The sequence below is a fragment of the Fusarium phalaenopsidis genome, assembly GCF_050370095.1.
Source record: "Fusarium phalaenopsidis strain FUZ10S chromosome Unknown contig_32332, whole genome shotgun sequence".
In the NCBI taxonomy this organism is placed as follows: domain Eukaryota; kingdom Fungi; phylum Ascomycota; class Sordariomycetes; order Hypocreales; family Nectriaceae; genus Fusarium; species Fusarium phalaenopsidis.
In genome coordinates, this window is record NW_028145391.1 from 3,057,776 (window position 1) to 3,085,746 (window position 27,971).

The following is a 27,971-nucleotide window of genomic DNA, read 5'->3' on the forward strand; positions in this document are numbered from 1 at the left end:
TCAAAGCCCAAATCTCGTCAGGCTTGAGTTGTTGTAACACGGAATTCTCGTTGGCCGATAAGTGTTGGACGAATTTTTCGTCGATGAGTATCGCCCCAGCAACCTTGCCTGTAGACTATTACTATTCGAGCTCTGTTAGTTAGGGACTGAAGTACTCACCACTCCCCATGACACACTCCTTCACTCGAAATGGTACAGTAGATTTGATCAAGTAAGTGATGACATACTGGCACCCAGTTAGAATCATCTAAAGCTGCGTGGCTGAAAGTGAGGACTCACAACTGAGCTGCCGCCAGCATCGCAAACGACAAACGAATCACCCTCCTACCAGCCTGGTTAGCATTCTCATGGCCCTTGGAAAATGATGTCATGAAGAGGTGATAGTAATTTTGGGTCGGCGTTTGGGCTCTTACCTGGTTGCAACCCCAGCAAAAAATGTAGCCCTGCAGCCTCAGGTTCTTGAACGAGCCTCAAAAAAGTCCCACCAGCGTCTCTTTTATCAAGAATTCCGGCCATTTGAGCCGCCTGCCTCATGGCTCTCTCGGCATAAGGCGGCCAGATCGCTGGAACCGTGATCGCAACCCTCAGCGGTAGCGAGCGGATTGCCAACGTCTCCTTTAATTGATCCAACGTATGGCTCCAGATCTTCCTTAGAAACGTGGATACCACAACGACGGCCGTTGTTCCTAGCTCCTGAAGTCGTCGACCCTCCCTGATGCGCCAGTTGCGAATTTCGTCGTACTGGATTTCGTCCTCATTGAGGAGGAGGAGCTTGAGCCACTTGATGCGCTTCTCCATGTTGGGCTTGACTTGGTAGCCCCATGAGCCTGTCGTGAGATCGACAATCGTGGGAACTTGGGTGGCATCGCCGTGACCAGATTGAAAGCCCGGGTATCCTGCTATGTCGTGGATCGAGCCGCCGCCTGCAGAGACGGCGTAAGAGACATTTGAGAAGCTGTTGGGATGAACATCAAATGTTAGAAATGTCTCAAGAATTGTCTAGCAGAGACTGGAACCAATACTTACACAGTCCCAAAATCAATAGCGATAGCTAAGAAACTAGAAGAGATTGACCTGTCAAAGATAGACATGACCCTTGGCCACATTTGATCCAGTGGCACCTGAACGCTGGGTTTGCCTGACTGCTTGTCATGCAATTCCATCCGAGCAAGAGACTCGAATGGAGGTTGACCATGCAGCGGCTGCTCTGGAACAGGATGGTTGGATCCAAGACCTTTGTGCAGCATGTACCAATTTGTCTCCAATGATGCCCGAGGGATAAAGCTCCAATCGGAGTGTTCGAAATCTAGCGGATCGTCTGGGAACACCTCCCCTTGAACCCTTCGAGAGGTGCTAATGATCTCGGTTTTAGCAATATCGGAAAGCGAAACGTCTTTGAGGTAATTAAGTGAGTGCGATGATCGGCTGACTCTGTTCTCGTTATCGTCGCTCGAGGAACCAGTGGTGCTCTCACTATCGCTAAAGTCGACACTAATATACAACAAGGATATATACTTGAGATGGCGCCTGATATGTGTCATCAACTTGCTATACGGTTTCTCGTGAACAATTTTCTCGATATCATCGGGGATGTAGTCGCAGAGAGGACATACGAAGGGCTCTTAAGTGGCAGTCTTCTTATTGCGTCTTACTCGCCCTTAGATCTAGGAGGAAGTAAATCGCCTATTATGCCGGTTTGTCAAATGATCCAAGTAGCGGTCCTTCTGATCAAAGTATTTGGTTTCCGAGTGTCCGATGTCGTATTGCCATACTTCGGTGTGAATCTTCTGCGCCCACTCTAGAGTATGCCGAGTTTGCATATGCTCTACCTAGTCTTGCTTCCGTTAGAAGAACTTGGGGGTTCTTTACATTGCTCAGATATGCAAATATAGGGATGTAGGTCTATATTAACATGGGCTCTTGAGTCAAATTAGTATCTCGCGTGGTTCTATGTAAGAGGAGGTAGAACACACTTCCAACTATCCTCTGTTAAGAAAAATGTGTCTATTGGTTCGGAGCAGATCGTACAGGTCCCCCGACCACTTAGGCACTCTGGCTTTGTCATGGGAGGGTATGGAAGTTCATTGCCCTTCATGTCCTTCACTGTAGAACCAGTGCTGATGAGGGAGCGAGATGGCTTGACGTCCTGCATGGCCCTGTTGTGTTGCCGTATCACCGTTAAGGGCGAAAACAAAGAAGGGTCGGTTTCTAGCTCGGTATCTGCGCCCCTCTCAATATGCTTTGCTGGTACGAAATCGTTGTCCAGCGGCTCAACGTCTTCTTCCATCGGATCTTCACATAGGTGAGTTAAGGATTCCCGTTCATAAGCGAGTTTTCGATTATGCGATCGAAGATACTATAGATACGCCCCCCGAGCATGGACGGATTGAACAAGTTATTCAGGTAAACTCTTTCGGGCGTTGGGATATCGAGTCTAAAGCAATAGCAAGCAAGAAGAATCAGCATTTCCACTGCCATGGGGCGTGTGGCTCACGCCGGCTGTTTGTCGAGCAGATCGTCGGATTGAGACAGCAAGGATGAAGAGCCGCTCTATGGTAGACTTGGCGACAGGCAAACCCAAAGAAATATCAGCCTTTTCCTCGGCTTGACCCCTTTCCTCTAGCTGGGTCTTCCTTGCTGTTTGATAGATGAGACAACCTTTGCGCTATAAGTGAGGATGCTAGCAGTACGAACCCCATTTCAAGTTTTGCTCAAGTACCATGATGAGATCCAGTACCATATCTCTAATGTCACTGTGAGAAATGAGTCGGGCATCTAGTGACGCCCTCGGCACCGCAAATGCTCCTATGTAAGCTGCCCATGTCTTGAACTCGCCACGCAACTCCCCAACTAGGTCAAGTGATTGTTCAGAGAGAGACATATCAGTCACTTACTCGTCGAATAAGGCCAGACAAACCCGTGAGGCGTGGTAGATTGGTTCCGATGAGTTTTGGTCGGGTAGTATTGAGCTCATCGTTCATCTTAGACAGCTTGACCATGGTACAGTACCTATGAAAGGGCGAGGTCAAATACCCAGACTGGTCAAGAGAGCAGTTAAACGGATGGTTGTAAATAACCGCATCAATGAATGCCCCGCTTGTTGGGTAAGATGAGCATTTCCTAAATCAGGCTCCGGCTTTGGCAGACGAGCCTTGAGAACATGCATGGGAGCCTCATGTATCAGGCAATTGCGCGTCGCGCTTGGGGGCAGCCTCGTTCGCGATTTGTTGTAAAGAACTTGCCAACGGTATCATCTTCACCTCCGTCTTGAGCTAGGTGGCCAGCGAAGGGATTTATTGCGCCTTGCGAACAATGTCCCTTGTTAACGATGCGCCTGAATCAACGAAATGTCGACATCTTCTTTGCTACCGCCCCGGCCTTCGTTGCGTCGCTGCCCCCGGCCCCAGATCGAGACAAGGCTCTGGAAGATGTGATGCTGGCCCTGACCAATTCGGTAGTGAGCCTACGATTCGAGTTTACCAGGCTTCGCAACAGCTTCTCGATTGAGTGGGCAGCCACTGACTTGCCCAAAAGTGACTGTGCGGAGGCCAACATCGCCCTGGAGGATATCTTGGACATGCTGGACAACCTAGTTGATGACTCGATATGGAGACCGTGTCGCTGCGCCTCACTGAAGTCCTCCAGGGTTGATAAGGCCTCCGCGGAGGCCATCTTCGGATTCCTTCTCAACGAATTCATAACCCCAAGAAGTCACTGTTGGAGGGGTGGCTATTGAAGCAATCACATATCCACGATGAGTAACGTTCAAAACCCTACCTACTTCCTTTCTCCCAACTGGAATCCCCCCGGCGGGAGGATTGCCATCGGCAACATCATTAGGAACCCTCTGAAGCCTCACTTGTTCCTGACAAAGGCGACCAATCATCCCCAGTCTACGACATCATCCCTCGAAAGACATTGGCGCCTCTCTCTCTCTCGACTGCCACGACAAAGAGCCTCACCCTTTGGGGTGCTTTTCTAGAGAAGATTCGCCTTGGCACTACTGCTCAGCAGGAACGCCTTAAGAATGGCAGGTTCACGATGGAGTCTCTAGAGACCATCTATCTCTCCGAGGACCCATCTCCCGAAGAGATCAAAGCCCGTTGCAACGATCCTCTCGTGCGAGAGTATATGCGTCTCGATAGCCTTCTCTGCAGCCCTGTATACATGGTGACGGGTATCAAAATCGCCAAGGGGTTCAAGCTAGAGGGTGAACAAAGCTCTTCCGCTTCCATCGAATTTGAGGGTGGGGGAGAGATTAGCCAGGAAGCAAGCATTGGGATCAAAGCCAATGCCGCTGCAACGAAGAAGGAGAGGATCGTGGATGAGTTTGAGTCGGATAGTGATATCGTTTTTGCGTATCAGCTGATGAAGATCACGCCTAAGGGGTGGAGGAAGGAGAAAAGGCTCAAAACGGGCGAGTATCAGCACAGACAGGGGTTCCTTCAAGATGAAAAAGAGGCCGAAGAGGAGGAGGTTGAGGTGGAGATTGGGGAGGTTTCCCCAGATGATATGGAGGGACTGAAAGGGGTCCAGGTGCTGGATTCTGTAGAGGGTCGAGTGGCATTTGTATGAGTACCAAATAAATCGACGCTCCGGAGGTGACTAATCTGACCCTAATTGAAAATCGAGTTATGAAGAGCAGAAGGAGTGACATAAATTGACCAGGACTGGCAGACAATGGAGGGGAGTGGAACTCTATGAAGCAGACTAACAGGGGTTCGGTTGAGAACCGACTTGTTCAAGCCTGAAAGCCTGGAAGTTATGATGGGAGGGCAGATTGACCTGGTCAGTCCCGTTGGTAGAGTTGTCTGTCATGGCGCCATAACAATGGCATATGGAGGAGGTGTTATTAAAGATTACAGAAACCGAGTGGAACAAATGCCAAGGTATCTAGGTAGGATGCAAGCTCTTGACTGGTTAGTTAACTTGCTGGATCCATGGAGGGCGCAGTATCCCCACTAGAAGTTCCTTGTTCATCTACCCAAGTACAACCTGGACCAACTTGAAGCAACAGATAGAAAACAGAGCTCTTGTATTGCTATGCTTAGACGGCTTTAACCTCCAGTTTAGATCGTTAGCGCAGGTACCTCGGTAGGTCGATTGAGTTCGCTCCCGAGAAACTCGTGTCCACTTGTACGGACCGATAGCGATCAAGCTCTTATCAATCCGGTCAAGTCTAAGGCGGATAGTGACGTATTGCACCAACCGGGATTTTCCTGCATCGGTAGTGGCGGGTCGGTACTCAAAATGTAAGCGACTTCCGCGCAGCCGGTTCCAAGGTTGACCTTTTTCTTCCATTAAGCAACACACTCAGATTTCTCGACTCTTGCGATGCTTTGGTGGGGAAAATCCCAAGACTCCAAGTCGGAGGAGAAGAAGGAGACGTCTCAAGTCAAGGAATCAATTGCCGAAAAACTCCCCGCGACAGAGCAGCTCCCCAAGACGCTGCAGCGGTTCGTCGACCATGCGGGCCAAGACATGAACGTGGTTACCGAGGGCTAGTACGTTGTTCGCATTCGATGGACTGGACACTTGTTGACTGGATATAGTGCCTCTGATTCCACAGACTCAAACCTTCGATATGCGGCTTATGCTGCGCGACTCCGGACCATCCTCCTCTCTGCGCATCGATATGTCGCATACACCTCTGACATTGGCGAGTCCTTCCGGCCGGTAGCTCACCCCAACCTCGTTCGCGGCGCCTATGGTGTGTCTTGGATGTACCTTCTCGGCGACGTCTCGTATGAAGGCTACAAGGCCTACTGGCACAACCAGCGGGTGCGTGACCCGACTATACAGCTCACGGCACGGCAAGAAAAGATCACAGGTCTGCCTGCTATCGAGACGCGCGTCGTCAAGCCTAGCGAGGTGTCCCCTCTGGAAGACTACCGCACCGTCATGGTGCAGCGCGCAATCTTCCAGAGTGTCGCCAGCATGGGTCTGCCCGCTTTCACGATTCATAGCGTTGTGAGGTACTCTGGTCGGGCCATGAAGGACATGAAGAACAAGATGATTCGAACATGGGCCCCTATTGGCCTGGGTCTCGCCGTCGTCCCCTTCCTCCCTGCCATGTTTGACGAGCCAGTCGAGAATGCAGTTGAGTGGGCATTCCACAAGGGCTTCGAGATGTATGGCGGAAAGGGCGCTGTCGGCAATGCGCCTGCAACGGGCCGTGAGGAGCTATTGGCAAAGAAGCCAATCAAGGAAAAGGAGCTGTAACACAAGTTGTTCCCTGGAAACTGAACTAGGCGTTACGGGAGGTAGAAGGCGCTCAACTCATGATTTATGTACGATATAACAGAACAGAATAGATGGATGATGCGAAAGTCGCTTCGAAATAGATCGAGCGTTGTCTGCCTTATATCGAGTTGCTCTGGTGGTTGAGGGTGCAGCTCTGAGTGGGGTGCAAATCACCCCGCGATCTGCCAAGATGGATGGATGCATGGATCCAAAGTCTTGGGCGTGGCTGTGCTTCCAATACATTAAGCAGGCCTCCGATTCTCCTCCTGACGAGAAAAGTCACGAGTTACTTTTCCTACTTACAAACACATATACGCATTACACCGAGTAAGCACCTTGCGACTCCCTCCGAACACGATTCACCTGTGGCGATTCCTCACTCGTTCGTAATCCGCCAGCCTTGGCTAGACACGGACCCTTCCAGACGCTTCCTCGCCGCCTCCTTAACATCTGTCATCGTCCCAACCAAACTTGCGACAATACCTCTGCCTAGACCTCGCGCGATCGCTTCGACCTTTTTAAACGCGGTATACCTTCATCATGGCGTCATCATCAACACCAGAAGCTCCAGACACGAGCTACGTCGAGATGGACGACAAGAACGATGCCACTCTGATCGGCAAGCACTGCGAATACGAATACTGCAACCAGCTCGACTTCCTCCCCTTCTTCTGCCAGTCCTGCCGAAAGACCTTTTGCCTCGACCACCGATCCGAGACCTCGCACAAATGTACAGATGCTGGTGCTTGGGCAGAGCGCAAGCGACTCAAGCAGCTGGCACAGCCATCCATCGGTCAGGGCAGGGTTCTACGGGATAAGATTTCTCAGAAGCCATGCGCGTCGCCAGAATGCAAGACGACGATTGGAACCTCGTTGACGCCGGGGGTACACTGTCAGACTTGTAATCGAGACTACTGCCTGAAGCACCGACTCGGGGAGGACCACGACTGCAAGAATCTCGTACCTATCGGGGCCCGCCCAGTACAGTTTGATGTCGCCCAAAAAACAAAGTCGGCATTCGATAGGTTCCGCGCCTGGGGTACGGCCAAGAAAGAGCAAGCAAGCCGGGCACTCCCCAAGCCAAAGCCAACTTCTGCCTCAGCCCGGCTAGTCGCTGTCAACAAACTCAAGAAGACAGCCAAGGGCGACGACAAGGTTCCAATGGAGAAGCGGGTGTACATCTACGTGGAGGCGGAGGCGGAGACGGCAAAGGCCAAGTTCCCCAAGGGCGAATTCTTCTACAACAAGGACTGGGTGGTTGGTCGGGTCCTCGACGCTGCAGCCAGGAGCCTGCAGGTGCAGAACATCAACAACCAGAGCTCCGACGAAAAGGACAAGCTGCGGGTGTTCCACGTCGAGGGCGGTAGGATCCTAGAGTTCAACGAAAAGGTTGGCACGGCGCTACAGAGCGGGAACACGGTGGTTTTGTTAAGGGGCGTTGGGCCTGCTACACCGGATTTGATTGAGGCGTGAGCTTGATTCTGAGAAGTTTGTCATGTGATAGAGAAGCATGGCCTGGCGTTGTGGGCATGAAAGTTATGATACCAGGATATCATACAGCAGATAGATTGATTTGACGATGTACATATTTGGGCTCTTGGATTCCCATGATAGTCCGCGCAGGCGTTGCGCTTAATTGCATTTCTCCTAATTCGATCACGTGCTTTCGTGTCAGTACCTGACTTTCTTTGTCACTGAACGCCAAATAATGCAACCACTCACATCCCAAAGATAGGATGCCTCCTGTTGTACCGCGCAAGAGATTGCGCGAGTCATCGCCCTCAGGAGAGTCAAGGCCATCAAAATCAGCAAGAAGCAAGGATGGCTCATCTCGGCGCAAAGCAACCCTATATGACGACCTAGATGCGACTTCGACACCTCTGTCGTCAAAGAACTCGAACTCAGTTCTGCATGGTTTTGCGGACAACGATAGCGATGATGATGGAAGCTCTTTGACATCGCTTTCGGATGATGAATTCGAGGACGTAGTCCCACCGAAGGATCCGGAAGACAAAGACGAAGAGGACTCCACAGACGAGGACATCGAGTTCGAGGATGTCGAGGCACCAGCTGCACCGGCACCGGATGCTCCAGTACCATCTGGAGATTTGGAGTTGACTCTCACTAGAGATACTCGAATCTCACTGACGAATGCCTTTGACAAGAAGGGACCATCAAAACGAGAGAGAAAGGTCCGACATGCTACGCATTGCGTTCATGTCTTATTACTGCTATGGCACAACGCCGTCCGGAACTCTTGGCTCTGCGATCCCGAAGTTCAGGCTACGATGATTTCTCATCTTCCACCCAGATTATGGGATGAGGTGGACCGGTGGAGGCGCAACAGCGGTCTTGAGAAGCCACCTCCCAAGAAGACGACAAAGGAAAATCCCAAGACAAAAGAAAAGGGAAAGAAAGCTCAAGCCAGACAGTCACGAGATTGGGGCGTTGAGGCACAGAAGCTTGAAGAAGGGGCTGTCGATATGAGCCACGGAGATCCGCTCTTCCGACTTATGCGGGTACTGACATCTTGGTGGAGGCAGAGATTCCGCGTATCAGCACCCGGCCTGAGGAAATGGGGATACATGTCTCTTGAGCGGCTGGACCGGCTTACCAAGGCTCACAAGGCCGAGCCTCATGATCCCGAGCAATTTGGGGAGAAGATAGAGGATCTGGAGGGCTTCCGGGAATGTGCTCGAGCTTGTACGGGAAGTCGAGACGTTGGAGCCCAGCTATTCACTGCCCTCCTCAGAGGATTGGGCTTGGAAGCACGAATGGTTGCGAACCTCCCTACTCTTGGATTTGGCTGGAACAAGTTTGAAGATGCCGAGCCCGAAAAGGACGGCAAATTGGGTCAGAAGAAATCGACATCGAGCAAGAAGAAAGGAGCAAAGGGTGCGAGCGAGACGAAGCCAACTACAAAAGCGACAAGCAAGAAAGCGAAGAAAGCGACCAGAAAGTCAACGCCCAAAACAGAAATCGTGAGTGATTCTGATGAGCTGGAGCTTGAGTACAAGGACACCGATGACGAGTCAGTGGTTGAAATGGAAACCACCCCCCGAAATATACCTGTTCCTACGAAACAGTTTGACCGAGACATGGACTATCCACACTACTGGACAGAGGTCCTCTCCCCTGTCACTAACACATACCTTCCCGTTGATGCTATAGCCAGGAATATTGTCGCAACAAGCAGAGGCCTCATCGAGTCGTTGGAGCCCCGTGGAGCCAAAGCCGACAAGGCTCGCCAGATCATGGCATACATTGTTGGACACTCCCAAGACGGAACAGCCAAGGATGTTACCGTCAGATACCTCAAACGAAATGTACTTCCGGGGCGTACCAAGGGGGTGAGAATGATGCCAGAGAAGGTTCCGATTTACAACCGCCATGGAAAGGTGAAGCGGTACGAAAAGTTTGACTGGTTCAAGACTGCAATATCTGGATATCGCCGCGGCACCAAGAGGCACCCAATCACAGAAGTCGACGAGATGGAAGACGCCACAGACCTAAAGATTGCCAAGCCAGAGAAGAAGGAAGTCAAAGAAGGCAAGGAGACATTGCAATACTACAAGCAGTCCAAAGAATTTGTCCTGGAACGACATCTCAAGCGCGAGGAGGCCCTCAAGGCTGGGGCCAAGCCAGTCAAAATCTTCAAGAGCAAGGGCAAGGGCGGCAAGATCGAGGAGGAAGATGTCTTCCTCCGCAGCGATGTCCTGAATGTGAAGAGCGCCGAGACATGGCACAAACAGGGCAGAGCGCCAATCGCTGGGGAACAGCCTCTCAAGAGAGTACCTTACCGCGCAGCAACCATCAATCGTCGTCGCGAAATCATGGAGGCCGAGGCTGCTACAGGAGAGAAGGTTCTACAAGGACTATACAGTCACGAACAAACTGACTGGATCATTCCGCCGCCAATCAAGGACGGCATTATTCCCAAGAATGAATACGGGTATGCAATCCTTCTCTTACTTTTCTTTTCAGGGGTACTAACAGGGAGCTAGTAACATCGACTTGTTTGTTGAGCACATGTGCCCACAGGGGGCTGTACACGTACCATACCGCGGCGCGATGCGTGTCTGTAAAAGACTCCAGATCGACTACGCCGAAGCAGTTGTAGACTTTGAATTTGGCCACCGGATGGCCGTCCCCGTCATCCAGGGCGTCGTCATTGCCGAAGAGAATCACGAAACGGTTATGGTAGAGCTCGAGAAGGACGAAGCGGAACGTGTACGAAAGGAAGATGAGAAGCGGAGAAAGGCAGCATTGGCCCAGTGGCGTAGATTTCTCATGGGGATGCGTATTGCGGAGAGGATTCGACAAGAGTACGGAGAGATTGACGACCAGGTTTCGGTGTTTGGACATGCTCGAGATGCGACGAGTATCAGGAAGCAACCGCATGTTCATGATGAAGAAATGGCTGGTGGTTTCCTGCCAGAAGGTTATGAAGAGGAAGAGGAAGAAGCAGAGGAGCCGGCACATCATACCTCTGCCTTCTTTCCTGCTGTAGATGAGGACGATGAGGAGGATGGTGGGTTGGTGATGGAGGTCGATGGGCCGGTGCAAGTTGATGCTGAGCCAGAACATGTTGATCCAGAACCTGCTGAGAAAGAGTCTTCTGAGCCTCAAGAGCCTGAAGCTCCACAACCTCAGCCAGAGGCCGAGGTAGAATCCGAGGCAGAATCTGAGCCGCCGCAGCGAACCTCGCGGCCTCGAGGACGGCCAAGGAAACAGGTGGAGAAGAAGCAGGTTTCTTCTCGGCCGGCAACTCGACGGTCGACGCGGAGTGGGCGTAAGGTGGTTTCGTATAATGAAGAGGGCGAGGACGAGGGGTATGATGACGAAGTCGCAGATTCGTATGCTGAATCTGAGGACGATGAATAGATCTGCTTTGGGGTATTGGAAAGGTGTTTTGGGTCATGTTAAGGAGGGGCTGCGGCTGTAGGAGGTCCACTGCCTATGCACGCCTCCTTTGGGTGATTTCTTGCTGGTGCCATCTGACCCCGGAGGCATTTTTATTTGACTCCCTGAGGTTAGAGTCGATAATTACCTGCGTGTTACTCATACTACCTGCGAGGATAACAGAAGCCGGAGTTTAGAGCCGCCCCCTTACCCCATCCACAATCCACCCCGTGAATCCCATACCGGTTCTCGAGTTGTCAACATCTGCAGAATAGATCACTGGCCGATCCAAGAGTGACGGGGATGCGACTGAGGCTCCGTTTGGCCCTGAAAATAGTGCGCCTCGTCCCTGGCGCGGGTGTGCCGTGGACTTGACCGCAGGGCATCTCCAGCGGTATCGCCAGACCACCACCACCTTTTCCTGCTTTCTATCCACATGAGGTTGATTCTCGATATCTACTGTGCACTGTGCTGACACTTTTTGTTATAGAAGATTTCTTGATTTTGATTCTTTTTCCCACTATCGGTTCGCCCCCTGACTCGACCCCCCATGCTGAAGCCCAGCGATCGGGCAAGAAGCAGCCTTCTCTCGACCAACAAAGCCAACCGATTTGACGAGTACCTGCCATGCTAAGGATGCAACGTGAAGCGAAGATGGATGGAGAAGAGGGAGGGAAGGAAATAGGGGTCGTACCTGCATGGCCCGACGTTTTGGGGAGAGAGGAAAAAGTCACTGTACTTTGCTACGCTTCAACACCAAGAACAAATCAACATCATCATCGCCATCATCAAGGCCGTAACAATCTCTAAAAATTAGCCCCTCCTCTTTAGTGTTCTTTCTTCGTGTCCGTCCCGACAGTCTGCCATCCATTTTGCACCCCTTTATTTTGTACATCACCGAGTTGCTTTGCGCACTCGGGTGCAGCCACGTTAAAGAGGCATGTCTGAAAGTGATTCTCAACGCTGAAGATCAACTATTGCTCCTGGATATGTATAAAAAGCCCCTGTGAGGATCAAGTGCAACAAAGTCCCTCGTCGTCCTGCAAGAAACGCCCACGATCCATTTTGGGGCGTCATTGTACGCATCACTCGGGTCCATCACGATACGGGGATCAACCACATTATTCTCTACTGGCCCAAAATGACCCTTGTTTTCTTATCCTCCCTCAGGCAACCCTCGCCCTGACATTTCTCCATTTTTGATTTCAGGGCACTCTCACCTAGCATACGCTGTTCCCTATGCCGGCCGTTGGCACTGCCAGCTAACTATCCACGGGGCAACCAACACTGCTCCTATTGTCGAGCACTGTCAGGTCTTCCTCACCTGAGCTTCAGATTCCCATCCCCTTCTGAACCCACTGAACCCTACCGCTTAGCATTCTGCCAGTAGCTCCCACTACACTGGAAGAAAAGCCCCTCCAAGCTATCCAGGTTGCTGCCCAGGCATCCGTCACTGAGTGAGTCCCCGCCTGGCTTCACACAACCACACTGGTTGTTTATCTTCCATCGCCACCAAATCTTCCCTCCCACAAAATACTTCAGCCTAAACACTCTCCCCTTTACCCACAAACGCGCGCTTGTCGAACGTCGGGAGCGTTCGACATAATCGGTAAGCAATCATCACTCTTCTCATATCATGCCTCTAGGTATCTAGCATCTCTTCGAGAAAACTAACCAGAATCAGGAACGATGGAGACCGAAGGACGCGAGCCGCTTGATGCTGAGAAGCGGGCTTGTGTTCAGCAGGTCCTGAATCGTTTCCCTGACATCTGTCTCAAATTCCTCGCCTCGATCGTTGGTCCCCTGGACCACAAGGCTGAGCAGGTCATTAACTACGTCCTCGAGCGACAGAACTTGGGGGAAGCGTATACCAAGGAGCAGACAGAAGTCATATCTACGCTCAAAGAAGGATCGGCGGAAGGGATGAACGGGTGGATACAGAAGCAACGCGTATACACCGACCCCAATCGGCCAGCGGAAAGCCCTGGTAGTCCCGGCTTCGAACTGACGCAAGTACCTTTTATTATCCGCTTGACCTAGGGGCTAACTTCCGATCTAGAAAGACGATGCTCGCCGGGGATTTTCCATACGTCCCCATGAAGAGCCTTGTGGAGATTTTGTCGAACCGCAAAAACCACCTCTACCCGGCCTACATTGCAATCTTGGAGATTGCTGCCAACAACATGTTTCATGGCGCACCACTTCCATGGACCCCAAAGAAATATCCCTCACCTCTCGACAAACGGTACGAGGACAAGACTCTTTTTGTCACCCTGCGTTCGACCCAAGATGCCACTGAGGGCTATCTCATCCCAGAACTCGCCTTGTCCAGACTAGTGAAGGGACAACAGAGTCTCAGACTATCCATGCTCAGTATCAGACGCAGAGATGCCCTGAGTCTCCAACAGGCCATGGCCAGCGGCCAAGTTTCCGAGTGCGAGGGCTGCTTCGCCGAGAACCCTTTGAACCGCCTCATCCACTGCGACGGAGAGCAGCCACATGTAAGTCACGGTCCCTTCCGCCTCCGCCATCCGCGTCTGACGAGTTGTATCCAGCTGTTTTGTCCCAAGTGCTGCGCGACAAATGCTGAGACCCAGATTTCTCAGTCCAAGCACGAGCTCCGGTGCATGTCCATCGAGGGCTGTAGTGCCGGCTTCTCTGTCGGCGAACGTGCCAAGTTCCTCAGCGTGGAGCACATCAAAGCACTCGATCGTATCGAAAAGGAGGCCGCCGTCGAAAAGGATGCCCAGGGAGTTCAGCAGTAGAACTATCAGCAGCAGTAGTCTGGCCAGAGAAACCTCTCGCAGGGGCCTCTGGTACAAGCCAACGTCAACGGTCAAGGCCACGGGCAGTATGCTCCTCGCATTCAGCTGGACCAGGGCCAGAATGAAGCAGGTGAAACCCCGAATCCTTTTGGAGCCGGGTTCAACATGGGACAGGCTTCCCAGTAAGAAGTCGACACTAACTTTCCATCGTCTCGTTGACAGATCTCGGTTTGTCTCAGACACGAAAGGTGTTTTTTTTTTTTTTTTTTCTTTCGTTTTCTCATGTCGCTCATTTACGTACTCTCAAGGTACCTAGAAGCGGCATGGCATGGTTGGTCATCGGAAGTGATTCGCGCCTGAGGGATTCGCACGTCAGGAAAACGGCGTAAAGGCGCAGTAGAAAGTTGGCTTCTTTTGGGTGTCTTAATTTGCTCTCATCGCAGAAAGGGAACAAAAGGGATGGGCAGGTTGTTTTTAGGGAAAGGGCGCCGGCGATGCGCATGTAAGAGTTGCTGGTTAATCACTTTTTTGACCCCAACGCCGTGCTATCTCCAATTTCTTGTGAATTTCATCTTACAGGTCCCAAGTTAGGCGTCTGCTACCTGTTTCTCCCAAATCGTTCATGCCACTTTCCCTTGGCCCCCCCTAGACTCTTGGTAGCTCCGCCTGAAGTTCCAGCGGTTTTATCCGGAACTACTTCCAGTTCTACAGTTTCTCGTATGGTGGATACTATAGAGATGCCCTGCTCTGGGTTCTCCGGAGTCGAAGGTGTGGGGGAGAGGAGCATGAGGGCATTGGAGGTGTTCTTTTGACGCAGAGCATATGTCTTGGAGGGTGTTTTAAGAAGAGCAGAAGTGTCGGATGATTCCAGTGTCAGGCTTGAAAGAATTAGCATGGATTATTGGAAACGGCAAATGAAGTGAGAAATTTGTAGGTCTACTTACATGGAAGCAGAGTCGGATTCAAGGAGGGACTGAAGCTCTGGGGGTAGCTCGATGAGACGGTAGTTTGTCTCAGAGGGTGTATGTTGAACGGTGATCCCGCGAGATTGGCTAGACATGGCGACGTATTTTCTGGTCAGCCTTGTGTACACGGGGTATTTGATGTGAGCTAGAGCTCTAGAGCCGAGTGTAGTCCTTGAGATGGTGGATTTTGGAGTTGATGTGACGTCGGTAGACGCGACGTGGGGTTCGTTCCACGTGAAAGCGCGACGCTCGCCAAGAGTGAGGGGCTATTATTAGCAACGTGGTGGGTAAGGGGAGATCATATAGTGTGAGGGTACAGAGTAGGTAGAGTGAGCATGGATGGGATAGGAACGAGCAAGAAACAAAGCGTGTACTAATTAATATGTTTCAAGATGGATTTTTCACTATGTTCTAACATCGGCATGATTCTTTTCCATTATTATTTGTCGATATGACCTTGAATGGCAAATCAGAGAGCCATCTAGATGTGTCTCGGTCAGTACCTATGTTTGTGTATATGTACTCTCCTCATCATCTTGCTAGCCACATGTGATAGTCCCTTTGCGATCATCTTGCATGAGACTGGTATAAAGCTCGACATAATAGTATTACTCTTTACATCTGTGACCAGTCTATCTGTGATGTCTTCAAGGCTACCAACGGTCCAAGTACAATAGATGGGATGGGCACACGAGACAAGCCTCGCTAATTTTTAAAAATCATGCATAACTACAACATCAAGTTTCAGCCATTGACGAGAACAAAGTGGCTGAACGCGTGATGTCCAATGCATGAATGAACTGAACGCGTCGAGATAAGATGGATGCAGGGCGGGCATGGATGGAATTTTAGTGCCGGGGCTGGGAGCGGGCGGGGGGCGCCCCAACCTAAGATTCAGCCCTCATCAGGCGCTGAAAGAGAAGGGAGTTCCCGCTGACGACCGACGCCGCCCGCGCAGGGACCCCATGGACCCCATCAAATTTTTTGACCGCCCGCTGGAGTCAGGTCAGGGCCATTGTTTGTTGCTTGCTTGTAGTGGAGCTGGAGGATGTAAGATTCCCTTCCCTGTCGTCTGGGCCAACGGAGGGAGGTGCTTCAGGTCTCGAAATTGTATCAGAATGAGTGCAGGTTAAAACTATTTGTCTCGGCCGAAAACAAGAAAGAGTAGAATTTCTCTCTCTTCTATTTTCAATTCTCCATCACGTGTGTTTGTTGATGGTTGGGTGCAACCCGACGGACGCAACATCAATCTGTGTGACGCATCAATGTTTACTCTGAATGCGACACAGACCCCGGCCCACTCTCCTCCGCCCGCCTTCCGCTCCCCTCGCCTTTACTCATCTACTGCTACTGCTACTGTTGATCCCGGCCTCGCTCCTCCTCCCCACGAACCACACAAACCCAACCCCATGCCCGAGTCTGATTCCGACGAGCGTGCGTGTGCGTGACGAGGAGGCGAGGTCTCGTTTTCGTTTGCGCTCTCTTTCTTCTTTCCTTCACTCCCTCCTTCGGCTGCTCTTATTCCGACCCGAATTCAATCCCTCCCGCCGCCCATCTGCGGCCCGACCTCGAGACCGCCCGTCAACGTCAACACACACGCACCCTTCGAGCGAGGGTCGCCTAACTCCCGACCCATTGTGACGACAACACGCCGCCGTCGCCATGGTTCGCGTTACCGACGATCTGGCCCTCTCGCCCGATCATGTCACTCTTTATCAAGCCGTCGACCCCTTGCTGGGCCATCTCCCTGTCCTCATCTTCCACGGCCCCTCGACCACCGCCAACTATACCCTCAACAGCTCCCGTGTCCAGGTCCATGTCTTCACACCGGCCGGCTTCCACTGTTTTCCTCGTATCACCATCTCGCCCAACTCGGCATTCTATAGCGTCGTCCACTTCCTGCCCCGCGAGTTTCAAGGCGACGAGGTCTACCGTGCCCTCGCCTTTGGCCTGTTCAAGTACTTCACTGAGTTGCCGGAATGTGTGAAGGCATATCTAAAGAACCTCTACCCCACGAGAGGTCGACGTCCGGGGAGTGCACCCGTTCTGTTCAGCGAACAACATGCCGCCGATATTGTCAAGGATATGGTCGCGAGTGACCACACAGCGGACATCATTGAGACCTTACAGGATGCCCTACAGACCCAACACATCAGCAACCTCGACCTCGACCTCGTGCTCCCGCCCGGAGCTATCGTGCCACTCCAGCCCGACGATCTCGAAGACGTTCCCGATGATGAAGACGATATTCTCGACCCAACTTTGCGGCAATACGGTGGATACACTCCTCTAGTGAAGTTGTTTGGAGACCCCGTCTTTCTGCCGACTAGTCGTTTGCGGAGGGCACCCTCCAAGCCTTCTGCACTGAACCGCAGCAAATCCTTCTCCAAGGATCAAAAGGTGGAATTGCGCATGAAACTGGCCGAGTTGGTACATACAGAGGAGCGCTATGTTGCCAAGGTGAGGGAGTTGGTGAGACATGTCGCTGCTGACTTCCGAGAGAGCGCCGCGGCACGGCCTCCTGGCAGTCTCAGCCCCTCCGAGGAAGAACTGGAGAGACTGTTTCCAAAGTCGGCGGATGGAATTCTACAGGTCAATTCGGGTTTCATGGAGGAGATGCGGCGAATCATGGACGAAACAGAAGAGGAGGCCACGCGGGATATGGAGACACCTGGCACCAGCTTCACGGGTTCGAGGCTTGGCCGCACAAAGGATCCCAGCGGCGCCCTAGCGATTGCGAGGCTGTTTCTGGAATGGTTTCCCAGGTTTACCGACTGCTACCAGGATTATATCAAGGCCAGCCAGCACTTTCCCTCGTTGCTCAACTCTTTTCTCGACCAGCAGTCGAGCTTCAAGCAGCGGGTTGCTCAGGCTGGTGAGCAGACGATTCGGTCTATCCTAATCGAGCCCGTACAACGGCTCCCCCGGTACAGCTTGCTAATCGACCAGATTGTTGGATGCATTCCCATAACGCATCCCGCTCTGCAGCCCATGCTAAAGGCGCGAGACATTATCACAAATATCTGCTCTATGGACGAACCGCTACCGGACAAGCCGCATGTTGCCAGTCGACTTCGAAATATGGTTGAAGCCTGGCCAGCGGATCTTGAGCCTCAGGGGCGCCTCATTGTTGCAGCTGATTTTGTCGAATTGGCACCTCCCTTCCAACCGATGATGAATCAGTCAGACAAGTCTGGTGTCTTCCTCCTCTTTTCAGATTGTGTGGTCATTCTCAAGAAGATGAGTGGTACCATGACTGGCCGTGACCTTTTGCGCGAGATCGAAAAGCCGTCGGCAGCTGGCTTGCTCATTTCCATGACCAATGCAGCAGGCGGTCCAGCAACGTACGAATTTGTATTCACGGGCTGGCACGAACTATCAGAGGTCAGATTCACCGAGGCAGCAGATGGGACGCTTTTCTGGATGACTTCAACATCAGAAATGAGGGGGGTTCACCCCGGCGAGCATAGGATCAGCAGTGCGGTTACGTCGCGATGCTTCCTCTTGCAAGAGCTGTACGAGACCAGGGCCGCCAAATGGGGTGAGGACGTGGTCAAAGCCCGGGTCGAGGCACGCTTCTCGGAGAAGGAACGAGAAGATCCTACATGGACACTTCGGTCTGCGCGTATGCCAGATAGCAACCTGGGCCTACATGCAGCCATCTTCCAGGAGGGTGCCGACCAACTGATCGAGGGCCGCAAGGAGCCTGCCCCGATCCGAGTGGTCGTTGACCATGACAGGGGCACTAAAGGAGCACCAGTGGGCCATTATGGCGTCGAGATTGTAGTCAACGTTTCGACCAACGACATGAAGCGAGTCTCGATGCTCACTGTTGGATTGAACGGGAGGCAGTTCCAGGATGATGTGTTCCTGGAGGATTTCCTGCCCACTATGTCACGACGAAGTAAGTATTTTCGCCGACGTGAGTCAAACAGAACGCACACTAACCTATCCCAGTTATCCAGCTATTGAGCACACAGCACAGTGTCTCCAACATGCAATTGACGGCGCCTCTCGTTTCGTACTACTCCAAAACATTGCACGGACTTTCCCTTTGGACCAGGGCTGAGAAGACGCGATCATTCTTGGGCACATCACCAGTCAAACTTCTCTCCAGCTTCTGGTCCGGCAGCTCTGCTCATGTTTCTGATACGGCGAGCATCGGGTCCAAGCACAAGCAGGTGCCATCTATCCACCGCAACAACAGCCAGGCATCTGTGGTGAGCTCCATAAAGGGGGGCAAGGACAGTGTGTCTCAAGAGGAAAACCGTCCCGAGAACCCATTGGTGCGGCTGGAGCAAACATTCACAGGATATGTCGCTGCTTTCCAGTCCCGCAAGGGCCTTATTGTCGGCCGCACGTTGTTGAACCGCTCCATGGTTGATGAGCTGTCGGTCAATGATTTCTACAACAGACTCATCGAGAGTCCTTTTGATTTTGACTCGGTGTCAGATCTGAGCACAGAAGTCATATTTGTGGCCTTTGAGAAGTTCTTGCGCATCGCTTGGGCCGAGCAAATGGGCCCAGTCATGTCGATGCAGTCTCTCGACACCCTTCAGGCGCGTGTGAACAAGAGAGTGCCCGGAGACTTTGCAGACTTTGTCAACTTTTTGTTTGGAGACATGGCACCGCAGAACCGCCGCGCCTTTACTGCCCTTATCAAGCTGTTGGCCGATCTGCTGGACGGGTGCGGCAATGACGGTGATAGGGGTGCCCTGACACTTGCATTTGCTGAGTTGCTTGTGTATGATGGGACGGCGCCGAATTACATCAACCTATTGGATCGCCTCGTGGAGGACTGTGATCGCATCTTCGAGGAGCCTGGCTTGAACCACAGCTTCAATCTTGATAGCACGGCGTATGAGTCGATCAATTCTGCAATCCGTGGAAAGGCATATACACCCTCTTTGGTCTCCAACACATCATCACTACGGCGCAAGTTTGGATTCGACACTCTGTTGCGACAGAATAGCAAGGATGACCGATCTTCAGTCTGGCGGACGCTCAGCAAACACCGGAACCCCGCCACCGGTGAACCGGCCAGCCTATCCAAAGCATCGCTGGGCCGTTCAAGGTCCATCGATGACAATACCCTACCCAAGAAGCTGCAGCGGAGGCCAGGCTCCAAGGATAACCGTCCGCCCATAGCAGGGGCGTTTGACGAGGTGCAGAGACCTGGCAGCTCACACCGAACGTTGGAGACGATTGGAGAACCAGAAACTGAGCGACCGCCACCACGATCGCCAAGAAAGAAGCGTCGCAGCTCACTATCGGATCTCAAGAGCCTCATGGCGGCGGCGTCTCTCGACGACGATGAGCCGCAGCCGCTGCAGGATGCAAAGGAGACGTCGGAGAAGGTCAACGCGAGCCCCAAGGCGACGACTCCGTCTAGAATACCAATGAGTCCCCGTGTGACTCAGACGATGCGGACCTCGAGGCAAAAGGAGAACCTTGGAGATCCCTTCCCACAGAGTCCACCACCAGAACCCTTGGAAGAGCCAAACAAGTCAGGGTCACCGACCAAGGGTCATAGACATTCCAGGACACTATCATCAACTAATATCCCGACATTGCGCCCATATCGATCAGCACCCCCAGGATCTGAGTCACCACCTCGCCGTCAGAGCTTCAGCCCCTCAAGACCAGGAACACAGAGACTTCGCCTACAATCGCCACAGAAACTCCGAGAACGGCTCAACACTGAGAAGCAGGCGGTCGACGAGGTGGATGCGTCTCTCAAGTCAGAGCTATCCAAGATTGGAGAAGAGATGGCCCGCGTTAATAGCACAAGGCCGCCAGGCTCTCACTCTGTTGATATGCGACGATTGGGTGCTGCTGTGAGACAACTTGAAGACCGCATCCCCATGGCGGTTCAAGAACTACAGGAGAAACACGATGCGATCCAGCACGACATGGAAACCACGGTCAAGGCAGCCGAGGCCAAGGTGCGGGCCATCGATCAACTATACAAAGAGGCAGTGGCGGAGAACGAATTACTATACGAAAAGTTCAATGGAGAGCTTGGCAAGATTGTCAAGGCGCTCAAGGGCAAGGGCAAGGAGGAAAAGGAAGACCTGATGACACGGTTGCGCGACCAGAGCGAGGAGACGGCACGAATGAAGAAGGAGAACGCGCGACTGAAGCGCGAGATGGTGAGCCTACGCGCGGCGTTGAAGGGGACGACGGAGTAGGCGCCGCTGTCCTCTTGGGGGCTAACTTGGAGGCTGTTTGGGCGTTTGAAAAGGATCTTTGCGATTACGAGGCGGGGAGTTTGTCAGGTCTTGCCGGAAGGGTTGTATATTATGCGGAGGGCTCTAGGACTGGCGGAGTAACGAGCAGGGCCGAACGGTAATGGCTGGGCCGGGTCTGGTCTGGGATCTGGACCCGGGGAAATGGTTTGATGTCATGTTATGCGAGAGGACTAGAGAATACGAAGTGTCATGATGACGATGTACTATGCTTGGGTATCATGTGAGATTGTGAAGATTTATGACGAGGGCCCGCTTTGCTCTATCCAGCATTCAAAGAAGAGTGGACCAGCTTGTACTGAACGTATTGGCGTTGTGTTTTGACCACCAGGGGAAGAGCCCTGGTTAAGAGACGTCTCAGTTGGTGGTTGAAGATTGGGTTGAGAAGGGATCCAATGTTGTGGGTGCTATAAACACGATTAGTCGTCAACATATATAGTGAGTAGAATCAACTTACACTTATGGGGGCAGCTGCCTCATCACGCAACTCAACAGCAAGTGTAAACGTGCTCCCTGCCGGAAGAGGAGGCATCATCTCTGCCGCATGAGCAACACGACGAAGCGCCCCCCTCAACGCCTCGTTCACATCAGTCCAATTCACACTCTCGTCATCCTCCTCCGCCTCGACGTCGGCAGCAAGGAATACCTGCTCTTCCTGCTCCTCTTCCATCCCTGCGTCGCCCCAGGCGGGAAAGGCTTCTACGTCAAAGACCCAGCGCTCCAGGACGTCAAACGACTTTGCGGCGTGCATTGTGACTGCTATACGGCGGACGGAACCTTTTCTTAGTTGGGCTGATACTGCGGCTACAGAGTCATTTATCCATGTGCAGAGGCCTGGGTGTCGAGATTGGTGGACAGGGAGGTTGAGGGCACGAGCGGTGAGAAAGGTTGCTGCTGGGTAGAGGGCTCGGTGGTATAGGAGGGTGTGTAGGGTTAGAGTGAGGAATGTTGTGAAAGAGGAGAGAAGGTTGGCCGCCTGGGAGGAGGGGGTCGACGGGCCGGGATTTCTCGTCGACATGTTGGTTGGTGATGATGAGGGTTGGTGGTTTGAAGAGACGTGATGGGACGCGTTGAGTGAAACGCGATGTCACGTGATAGTGGTCATGATCTCACAAGGCGTAGATGGCCAGCTTGAAGCCACCTCGAGAATGCAGAAACTCACCAACAAGCGGTCCGACTCTCAGCATGAGCATCAATAACCCTTGCTATCAATTAGGTTCCAACATCAAGGCTCATAGCTGCCTTGATAGCCCAATCCAGGCAACAATTGCCCAACACCCCATCAAAACCTCATCGTCACTGCCCCGCGACGCCCAAAGGGATCCACATATAGGGCTGAGGCAGCGAACCTCATGACGCAGCCCATGCCAAGCTCTCCCCCTCTCATCCAACCTCCAACCAAACATATAAAACCACCTACTTGACTCCACCAACTAGAGAGGTCCCACTACCGCTCAAGCCACTTCCAACAGCCATCTACCAACCAAGCACACACTCACACAACGTCCAGCCATGTCCGAACCACTAAGCGTCGGGTCCATCCTGGCCGGCATGGCGGAAGCCCTGCCTACACACCCTGCCGGAGATGATTCTTCTGATCTTGCATCGTCCTATGAGGCTATTGCACTTCTCATCCACGCTTATCTCGCCGCCCTCGGCTTCAAGCTCTGCGGTTTTGACGAAGACAAGAAACTACGTAAGCTCTCCTTCTCCCAACCTGTCAAACCAGCCTCTAACACAAGAGTTCTAGCTGAATGCGAGTCCCTCGCCCCTCGGCTCCCACCACAATGGAACTCGGGCTTTGGCTCCCTGAGCTTCGTGTACACACACAAGCAGTCTTCCATGAAGTTTGTCGTCCGCGTCGATCGCATGGGCGGCAAGGTCGAGATCCGGGGCTTGGCCGTCGGGGACGAAAACATCCACCGCTTCGAGCGCAGCGTTAGGGACGTTGTGCAGTCTAGTGGCCTCCCCGTGCGCATCACTGTAAATGACGGCGAGGAGGACCGAAGTGATCTCGCTGAGAAGCTCCGTGGGGTGTTTGTCTCTGAGCAGGCCATCGTCGGTACGTTCCCATCTTGCACTAGCCACGAACTAGCTAACACTCTCTAGACATCCTCCATGATCTCAAAGTCAACATCGTCCAAAAGCTCATCCCCAAGCTCCAGAGCGAAGGCTACGTCGAGACCGCCGAGGCGGAAGCCAACGCCCGCTCCGAGCGACGCGCCCAGGAGGCCCAAGACCCCAACCGGCCGATCCGGGGCGATCCTGCGCCGAACATGGACGTGCGTCCTCCGCCGGCCAACCCGCTCCCGGAGATGGCCCGTCCTGCGCCCCGCCCCATCGCTGACTTCCCGCCCCCGGGCTTTGAGGACGAGTACGAGATTAACCGACCCCCTCGCAACCCTCTCGCAGTGCCCGGACGGTCGCCGTACAACATCGGCCACGATGATCTGAACCCGCCTGGTCTGGGTCCTCATGATCCCCTTCGTGGGTCTTTCGTCGGTGGAGGACTACCCCGTCCAGGCGGCGGTGCAGGCATGCATCCTACCTTTGATGACCCTCTCTTTGGTGGCTATGGAGGCGACGGCTCTGGCGGCTACGATCCTCAAGCACCACCTGGTGCGCGATGGGATCCCACTGGTCCCGGCGGCAACCCAAGATTCCCTGGCCCTGGAAATGGCAGAGGAAATAATCCATTCGGTGGTGGCTTCGGCGGAGGATTTGGCGGAGGAGATATCATCTAATCAGCCTCATGCCAAAGAAAAGTCTGTACGATTAGAATAGTTAGTCGACACCGATTGTGTTAACGAGATCACGAACAGAATGACAATCAATTAATCATGACTTCATTTCATTTCTTCCTCTGCCTCGTGTATGGGCGTTTCCGTCGTCACAATTATGTCTCTGGGCTCCGACAGGTGCCCCTAACTCGATCAATAGGCTGCCCACAGGTTCTTCTAAGTCTATCTACAATTTGCGTCCATTCATAAACCAGGCCAAACACATGATTATGCATCAGCCTTATCTGCACGCATCTATCTACTATTCGTTGCCGTAACGAAGATGGCGTATTGTTCTCATACCATAACTCTTTTCATGTCCATTTTGGTTGGTTATCAGCCAGACACCTCAGGGATCCAGATTCTTCAGCAGCGCCCGCATTCGAGAGATCTCCCGAGACTTCCAGGCCGATGGCATCGGCAGCTTTCTTGGCGCCTCATGTGCAGTTGCCCCCTAATGCCCTGCCGCCACCTCGTTCAGCTTCGTCTTCTCGTCCTCTGTGAGCATGTTGTACCAATCCTGGAAGTTGGCAGTGTTCTCCCGGCCACAGCGGAGGAAGAAGTCGGCCAGGTAAGCCTGGGTCTCGTCATCTCGCTGTCGCTGGCCAACCTCGCTGAACGACATGAGTTCGGCCTTGGTGGTACCGAGACTCAGGTCGAGTGTACCATCATCATCCTCCCAGCCCTCGTCGTCGCTCAGTTCATCATCATATCTAGCAGCAGCCATGGCCGCCGCTGCCGCATTTGAAGCAGCCCGCTGGCCAGAAGCAGAAATAAGTTCCTCAATGAGGACCTTGATAATCTTGAGCGAAGCGGGAACAATCGTGTACTGATCAGGGTCTGCTGACGGTGGCGGTTGATTAGCGTCTTGAGCTTCCATGTATTGGAGGTAGAGAGTATCTAGAATGGAGGCAGTAGAAAAGTCTCGAGTCGATGAGTACATACTCTGCTTAGCGCGCGAGCGCGTCTTGATACGACCGTCGTTGGCATTGACAATCAAGTCGCCCTTCACATTGGTCTGTGCCAGGCGGGCATCGTTGAGGGAGTAGAGCTTTGACAGGGCAATCACACTAAGATGGTTAGCAATAGCCAGCGATTCGGCCGAGCGAAACATACTTTTGTCGAATCTCATCGTAACCAGCAAAGTTGACCGAGTTTTCGAGCCACTTGGCGAGAACAACCTGCAGGCCGCTTTCACCATTAATCTGGATCTGGCTCAGGAAGTCAACAACGTCGCTGGCACCGGAGAGGGTCAGGCGGGCAAAGACGAGGATAAGAGACTGGATGAATGCTGCAGCTTCAGCCGTAGCAAGTCGGTTGGCAACAGCCTGGAGGAGCTGAGGGAGGAATGGTCCCAGGCGCTCTTGACCAGCCTTCTCGACCAGCTCGGCAGCCAAGCCACCAACCTCAGAGGCAGAGTTATCTTCAATCGAAGAACCAAGCAGTCGGTCAATGATGTGCAGGCAGACTTCGAGGCCAGAACGACCATTGCCATCCTGCCAGTTGAAAACCTGCTGATGATCGTGCTGCAGGGCCCACTTGACAGTCTCACAACCCGGTCGAAGAACCTCACCTTCCGTGGACTCCATCAGAAGGCGGTTCAGCTTGGGGAACGTAGCAGCAATGAAGCCAGGGGGGGGAGGGGCTCAGATCCATGTTCGGCCAAGACAGCCAGCAACTCAACAGCGACCTACAGGTGATTAGTTTTAATATATCACGGTGAGGGGGAGGGGGGGGGGAGGTTTTACCGTAACCAGAGGGTTGTCCTCAGTAAGGTTAGCAACATCAAAGGCCCCGGTAAGGGTAGGCAGGATCTTGCTGCACAAAGCTGCGTAGGACTCGGTGTTGGAAAGGGTGCCAACGATCTCCTCAAACGCCTCGGAGACAATAATGGTAACCTGGAAGTTGCTAGCTCCCAACTGGGCGAGCCTGAAAAGGAGGTCAACGGACTGCACATCGTCGGAGAGAGCGATGCGCGTGTCGATCTTAATAGCGGCACGAAGAGCCTCAGCGAGTGTGTACAAAAGCTCATCCGCATCCTCCATGTCGCTAGGATCCTTGTTGTTCATGTAGGTCTGGATAGAGTTGATGATAGGAATCTGTCTGTCAGGAGCGACGCGTCCGGCTCTGGTCAAACCTTCAGCGGCCTTGACACAGGCGACCTGAACAACCTCAGACTCCTCGCGGGTGATGCAAGTGATGATGCGGTCCAAGAGCTCCACGGGGGTCTCGAAAAACTTGCAGAGGACGCCGGCGACCAAATATCCTCTGGCACCGAGGAGAGGCTCCTGAGGTCTGTTGATGGCATAGTTTACCAGCTCCAAGTACGCATGAGCGACCTGGTTAGAAATAGGCTTCTGCATATCATGGAAGTCGCTAGCCAGCATGACAAACAGATAGAGGGCCGCCTCCTGGCTGCGCCATGATCCTTCGCCGGTAAATAGGGTCTTGGTGTAGCCGAATAGACCATCAATCGTCTTCTGATCAAACCACTCTCCCATCTTGATAAGGAGATCACCAGCAGCAGTTCGTGCAGTGTAGTTGGCAGTGACAGATGTCTCCTCGGCAAGATACAGGGAGCAGTCAATATCCCACAGGTCCTCCTCTTCCCGAGTGACACGCGAGTAACCAACGAGCATCTTCATGATCTCCATCATCCAAGGCACCTCATGGGCCGAAGCGTGGCTTTGGAGCTGACCGTCAAGCTCAGCCTGGACGGGAGGAGCCCTGAAGCACTGGTTCAAGAAATCCAGCTCTTCCAGGACGAGGAAGTCCAGAGTATAGGGGAGACTATCCGAGTCCTCCAGTCGTCCCTGTGCATCCTGGTTGATATAAAGCTGCTCGTGGGGTACTTGCATCAAAGTAAGCTCCTCCCAAACAGCGCGGAAGAAGGTGGTGCATTGGGGAAGGAGGAGGTTGGGGAAAACGCGTCGGATTCTCAACAGGGTCTTGACAACTTGAAGCTTGAGCGCAATGATGCTGTTCCAGCTATCAGGTTGAGAGCCCTGGGTCAGGTCGGCCTCGGGCAGGCGGCTTGCGAGAACGGTAATGAAAAAGGGGTTCCACTCGGTCAGAAGCTCATCAGCAAATGCCTTGACCTCCTTGGCGTGGTCCTCCTTGATCATGTTCATAAGGTCGAAGCATCCTCGGAAAGTGGAAATAGCAAGGGCTCGAAGCATGGGCTTTCGGTTTTCGTCGAGAGCGACCTGAGTCAGGACCTTGGTAATGTCACGAGCCATTGAGAAAAACTGGTCTTCGCTGAGGCTCTCGTCGATGAGGTCACTAAGGACTCTCAATGCACCGTGGAGCTGGGCATCGGTACCCGTAGGGATGACAGCGAGGATAGTGGGAAGGAGGTTGGGCCACTGTTCGGGGAAGTCGTGCACGGCAATCTTGCCTGCAGCGTAACTACAAGAGCGAATCTAGTCAGTACTCCGAGAGAGCGTAGAGAGGGCCAAGCAAAGGCACAAACCTCGCAGCGAGCTTAACTTTGCGGTCGCCCTCAGGACTCAAGCAAAGGTCGAGCAGGACCTGCTTCAACTGGCCCCGGACGTCATCAGCGATAGGGAGTGCCGGCTCGTCATCGGCCTCATCGTCGCTCCAGTTCTTCTCGATGAAAATCCGCAAATTACTAAGGGCAGATTGGCGAATGCTTGTATCGATCGAGGTGTGGGAGGCAATGTTGGCGAGGGACAGGGGAAAGGCGGGATTGGAGCGGGCGCGCTTGAGCTCGATCTCGGCCTGCTGTCTGGGACCCTGCTCAGACAGCTGGGTGTTGGCAAGGAGCTGAACCAGCTGGTCCTCCATGATTGCGGCAGATGCTCAACACAGCGGCAACAGAAGGAGACAAGATATCGAGGGTACGGAGGAGGTTGAATGTAGGCGGGGAGAGAGGCGGGATAGATTGATTGTGATGGTGGGGGAGAAACAAAAAGTGGGCTTTTTGTGAATGGGCAGGCGCGCTTTGGTTGCTCAGTTGCTGCCCAGCAGTTACTCCCGTTTGAATCGCGGGGCAGCTGCGCCTTCACGTGTTTTTTTCTTTTTTTCTAGGGCCCTTTTCTGTTTCCA

The 27,971-nt window shown here is 53.0% G+C and overlaps 11 protein-coding genes across 11 annotated transcripts; 7 read left to right on the top strand and 4 right to left on the bottom strand.

Annotated features, from left to right (window-relative positions):
- Positions 1-139: 139 nt before the first annotated feature.
- Positions 140-1,163, bottom strand: LRP88_13941 (uncharacterized protein; the record flags this gene model as incomplete). Its single annotated transcript, XM_083250297.1, has 4 exons — positions 140-226; positions 280-324; positions 670-955; positions 1,027-1,163. The coding sequence occupies 4 exons, from the start codon at positions 1,161-1,163 to the stop codon at positions 140-142; spliced, it is 555 nt and encodes a 184-aa protein (XP_083094631.1).
- A 2,165-nt stretch (positions 1,164-3,328) lies between these two features.
- On the top strand, positions 3,329-4,575 carry LRP88_13942 (uncharacterized protein; the record flags this gene model as incomplete). Its single annotated transcript, XM_083250298.1, has 2 exons — positions 3,329-3,710; positions 3,893-4,575. The coding sequence occupies 2 exons, from the start codon at positions 3,329-3,331 to the stop codon at positions 4,573-4,575; spliced, it is 1,065 nt and encodes a 354-aa protein (XP_083094632.1).
- A 759-nt stretch (positions 4,576-5,334) lies between these two features.
- Positions 5,335-6,222, top strand: LRP88_13943 (mitochondrial 18 KDa protein-domain-containing protein; the record flags this gene model as incomplete). The annotated part of the gene is made up of 2 exons (XM_083250299.1): positions 5,335-5,504; positions 5,553-6,222. 2 exons carry the CDS (start codon positions 5,335-5,337, stop codon positions 6,220-6,222), a joined length of 840 nt encoding a protein of 279 aa, XP_083094633.1.
- A 561-nt stretch (positions 6,223-6,783) lies between these two features.
- On the top strand, positions 6,784-7,716 carry LRP88_13944 (AN1-type zinc finger protein; the record flags this gene model as incomplete). Its single annotated transcript, XM_083250300.1, has 1 exon — positions 6,784-7,716. One exon carries the CDS (start codon positions 6,784-6,786, stop codon positions 7,714-7,716), a length of 933 nt encoding a protein of 310 aa, XP_083094634.1.
- Positions 7,717-7,979: 263 nt separating this feature from the next.
- LRP88_13945 (uncharacterized protein) lies at positions 7,980-11,127 on the top strand (the record flags this gene model as incomplete). The annotated part of the gene is made up of 3 exons (XM_083250301.1): positions 7,980-10,195; positions 10,248-10,803; positions 10,897-11,127. The coding sequence occupies 3 exons, from the start codon at positions 7,980-7,982 to the stop codon at positions 11,125-11,127; spliced, it is 3,003 nt and encodes a 1,000-aa protein (XP_083094635.1).
- A 1,707-nt stretch (positions 11,128-12,834) lies between these two features.
- LRP88_13946 (uncharacterized protein) lies at positions 12,835-13,910 on the top strand (the record flags this gene model as incomplete). The annotated part of the gene is made up of 3 exons (XM_083250302.1): positions 12,835-13,158; positions 13,209-13,646; positions 13,701-13,910. 3 exons carry the CDS (start codon positions 12,835-12,837, stop codon positions 13,908-13,910), a joined length of 972 nt encoding a protein of 323 aa, XP_083094636.1.
- Positions 13,911-14,508: 598 nt separating this feature from the next.
- On the bottom strand, positions 14,509-14,970 carry LRP88_13947 (uncharacterized protein; the record flags this gene model as incomplete). The annotated part of the gene is made up of 2 exons (XM_083250303.1): positions 14,509-14,788; positions 14,855-14,970. The coding sequence occupies 2 exons, from the start codon at positions 14,968-14,970 to the stop codon at positions 14,509-14,511; spliced, it is 396 nt and encodes a 131-aa protein (XP_083094637.1).
- A 1,567-nt stretch (positions 14,971-16,537) lies between these two features.
- On the top strand, positions 16,538-21,066 carry LRP88_13948 (uncharacterized protein; the record flags this gene model as incomplete). Its single annotated transcript, XM_083250304.1, has 2 exons — positions 16,538-18,779; positions 18,833-21,066. The coding sequence occupies 2 exons, from the start codon at positions 16,538-16,540 to the stop codon at positions 21,064-21,066; spliced, it is 4,476 nt and encodes a 1,491-aa protein (XP_083094638.1).
- Positions 21,067-21,480: 414 nt separating this feature from the next.
- LRP88_13949 (DNA-binding protein) lies at positions 21,481-22,141 on the bottom strand (the record flags this gene model as incomplete). The annotated part of the gene is made up of 2 exons (XM_083250305.1): positions 21,481-21,530; positions 21,583-22,141. The coding sequence occupies 2 exons, from the start codon at positions 22,139-22,141 to the stop codon at positions 21,481-21,483; spliced, it is 609 nt and encodes a 202-aa protein (XP_083094639.1).
- Positions 22,142-22,635: 494 nt separating this feature from the next.
- Positions 22,636-23,867, top strand: LRP88_13950 (PI31 proteasome regulator N-terminal-domain-containing protein; the record flags this gene model as incomplete). The annotated part of the gene is made up of 3 exons (XM_083250306.1): positions 22,636-22,819; positions 22,874-23,185; positions 23,233-23,867. The coding sequence occupies 3 exons, from the start codon at positions 22,636-22,638 to the stop codon at positions 23,865-23,867; spliced, it is 1,131 nt and encodes a 376-aa protein (XP_083094640.1).
- A 490-nt stretch (positions 23,868-24,357) lies between these two features.
- LRP88_13951 (karyopherin KAP114) lies at positions 24,358-27,710 on the bottom strand (the record flags this gene model as incomplete). Its single annotated transcript, XM_083250307.1, has 4 exons — positions 24,358-24,954; positions 25,016-25,507; positions 25,652-27,311; positions 27,376-27,710. The coding sequence occupies 4 exons, from the start codon at positions 27,708-27,710 to the stop codon at positions 24,358-24,360; spliced, it is 3,084 nt and encodes a 1,027-aa protein (XP_083094641.1).
- Positions 27,711-27,971: the final 261 nt, after the last annotated feature.